The following is a 3519-nucleotide window of genomic DNA, read 5'->3' on the forward strand; positions in this document are numbered from 1 at the left end:
AACAAAACAGCCATACACAAACATAAGAGTCATAAACAGACCAACATATGAATTAAAATAACATCCGATCCAGCAGACCGAGACGGGAAATGTAACTTGGAACCAAAATGCAAAAAAAAATATTTGAACCATTTTGCTAGGTTGATGGGGTCAAGTGGGACTTGAAAATTCCCCACCTCCAAAGTGGGGAATGACAGAAATACTTTGCATTAATGTGAGCATCTTTGTTGCCTGGATTTCTTGCACCACAGCATGATTAACTGTTGTAGAAATGTTTCAGGTACCAAGGACTGAGGGGTCATCATATGTCCAGGGAGAAGTTGAAGCCACAACACCTGAACTTGAGGAAAGTGATAAAAAGCCACAACACGTAAAAAAATATAATACAGCGATGGCAGAGCCAGTGGATAACTACAATCCAGGGAGCTTAAATGACATCTATATCTCAAAACGAAGTATCAGGAAGGCTTTCATCAGCAAAAGGCACTATCTCCCTTACATAGCCTCAGAGAAAGATAGCAACAGCAGCCTTGGAGGAGCTCCTGGTGTCTTCACACTGTCCAGTGAGCAGGAGGAAACCAGCTCGTCCATGGCTTGTTGTCCCGACTTGCTGCTCTGCATTAAGACTGAGCCTGTGGAGTGTTACCTGTCTGACAAATTCGCCGAGCTCTCCCCAAGAGACCAGTCACCGGTTGAGGGGAAGCCATGTTTAACTGTCCGGTCTGGCGACAGTGAGGTGGCCACAGAGACCCATGAGCTGAGTGACACGTCCAGGGTCATGCGGCCCCGCAAAGCAAAGCAACGCAAAAATCAAGCGAAGGTAAAGAGACACCGCAAGAGGTTTGATCACTCAAAAGAACAGGCTGAGCGCTTAAATGATGGTGAGAGCCCCCAGATAGCCCGCGGTGATGATGATGATGATGATGGCGCGGCGTCAGATGGGCGCGTGGAAGAAGACAAAGGAAAGGAAGGACCAAAAGAGAGCAAAACGGACGACAAGGCATGTCTCATCTTCCCAGCCATGAAGAAGCGCGGGGTGGAGGGGGACATGGAGAACCGGCCCTACAAGTGCACCCACTGTAACTGGGCGTTCACCAAGTCCAGCAACCTGGTGAGCCACATACGCACGCACAGCGGCCTGAAGCCACACGTGTGCGACCTGTGCGGGAAGGCCTACTCGCACCAGGGCACGCTGCAGCAGCACAAGCGTCTGCACACAGGCGAGAGGCCCTACCACTGCCCCTTCTGTGAGAAGACCTACATCTGGTCCTCCGACTACCGCAAGCACATCCGCACGCACACCGGCGAGAAGCCATACATCTGCGACGCCTGCGGCAAGGACTTTGTCCGATCGTCAGACCTGCGCAAGCATGAGCGCAACATGCACGCCAACAACAAGCCCTTCCCCTGCGCCAAGTGCGGCAAGACCTTCAACAAGCCACTGTCGCTGCTGCGGCACGAGCGCACGCACCTGGGCAAGCGGCCCTTCGTCTGCCCCGAGTGCGGCAAGGCCTTCGCCATGCCCAGCCGCATGATGGAGCACCGAAAGGTGCACAGCGGTGTCCGGCCATACGCCTGCCACATTTGTGGCAAGGCCTTTACCAAGTCCTCCAACCTGCTGGAGCACCAGTCCGTGCACAGCGGCTTCCGGCCGCACAAGTGTGGTGAGTGTGGGGTGGCCTTTGCCATGGCCTCACGCTTGGTCCGCCACCAGCGGGTACACACTGGGGAGTAGCACATGAGTGTCAAGAACAGCAACAAGATTTCAACTCCATGAGAAAACAAAACAGAGCGCATCGTAGCAAACGCAAGTGCCAAAGAATCTTCAGGGAGAGTCCTACAATCACAGGAACAAAGCTTTAAAGACTGAATATTTAGTACCTAAAGGCAAAAGAGAGTCTTTGTCCCATATGAAAAGTAGTTAAACACTGTAGTAATGGATTTATTTCCTGACTGAACTTGAAGACATGACTGGCATAGACAACCTCCCTAAATTAACTCACACAGAAGTGCCCAACCATGTTTTCAATTGGTCTCAGACCAGCCCCATTCAAAAGAAATTTCGGTAACATTTTACTTGACAGGTGAGTTCATAACACATTCATAGCAGCTGTCATAAACGGCACATAAAGCATTCATGACTGTTTCATGAGACATGACTCAACATTCATACCAAACCTTTCGCGAATGATGACAACTTGTCAAAATAAAAGTCCAACAATCGCAAAGCAGCATTGCCGTTACCTCTTACCTGATCACGTCACATCTGAGTCAATGGGCTACTCCAGTGCCAAAAAGACAGAACATTGTTTCATAAAAATGTATTTGTTTTATGATGTAACCTTTGCAGATGATTTCTCATCTTTTGCTACTGGAATTGTCCAACCATTCCAGGTTACACAGTGATGTTGTCATTCGATGAAGACTTCATAAGATATTCATGAAATATGCCTATATGAAAAGACTGGAGAGATTAAATTAATGGTATCCAGGTACACAAATACGGGTCAGCAGAATGTAGGCTAGTTTACAAAAACGGCAATGCTGCTTTGCGATTGTTGGACTTTTATTTTGACAAGTTCTGTCTTTCACATTCACGAAAGGTTTGGTATGAATGTTGAGTCATGTCTCATGAAACAGTCATGAATGCTTTATGTGCAGTTTATGACAGCTGCTATGAACTCACCTGTAAAGTGTTACCCACATTTCTTATAATGGACTCACTCACTGACAGTATCAGCTCTTCCTACGCTGTTGTCTTTAAAGACATGTGGTGTGTTCTGCAATTGCAATGTTATTTTTAGGGGTCTAGGCAGTGAAGCTGCTGGATCCTTATTTGCAATGATTACTGTTAGGGGTCCAAGCAGAGAAGCTCCTGGAAACTCCATTAGCTCATTCATAGGCGTCATTAAACTCCATTAGCTCATTCATAATGGCACATAGATGCTATGTACCAAATATTAAACTAATTGGCCACAAGGGGGCACTGCCATAAGTGCATTTAATGTTTTAGCTCACAATTCAGCAACCAGCAAGTGTTATATTCTATAGCTACCACTCCTAAATCCAACATTGGTTGAATTTTACCAGCTTGTATTACTACCTCCATCTGACTACCTTAATATGCCTTCTATCTCTTGTACCTTCTTGGATTTTTATATCTAGTATATTTATTATATTATTTATAATCAAACTATTATTGTGAGAATTATTTTACAATTCGGATATATTTGTTTTTTGGCCTTTACTAATGAGTCTTTTCACTTTGCACACAGATTCTTTTGTCTAATGACTGGATTGCAGTCCAGAGTCCTATAAAGCAAGTCAGTTTGTTGAGAGATTTTCCCCATGTGATTCCACACTCTCAGTATTGCTTGAGGACCAACCGTCTTACCTACTGAGTCTCAGATGTTATCCTGCTGGTGGGAAATACTCTCAGCACCTGCCTTAGTTGGACCCTGGCCTAGTGGTAGATTTTTTGTATTACTGTATGACTGCGAGTGGAATTGCGTGAATATC

At 46.0% G+C, this 3519-nt stretch overlaps 1 protein-coding gene across 1 annotated transcript; it reads left to right on the top strand.

The window, feature by feature from the left end:
- The first annotated feature begins 267 nt into the window (after positions 1 to 267).
- On the top strand, positions 268 to 2069 carry znf648 (zinc finger protein 648). The gene has a single exon (XM_076276235.1). It carries the CDS (start codon positions 272 to 274, stop codon positions 1733 to 1735), a length of 1464 nt encoding a protein of 487 aa, XP_076132350.1. The 5' UTR covers positions 268 to 271; the 3' UTR covers positions 1736 to 2069.
- Positions 2070 to 3519: the final 1450 nt, after the last annotated feature.

The sequence above is a fragment of the Alosa pseudoharengus genome, unplaced genomic scaffold (assembly GCF_046254945.1).
Source record: "Alosa pseudoharengus isolate Yale_2024_CS ecotype anadromous, Long Island Sound unplaced genomic scaffold, YU_APseudo_1.1 YU_APseudo_1.1_scf_11, whole genome shotgun sequence".
NCBI classification, from domain to species: Eukaryota; Metazoa; Chordata; class Actinopteri; order Clupeiformes; family Clupeidae; genus Alosa; species Alosa pseudoharengus.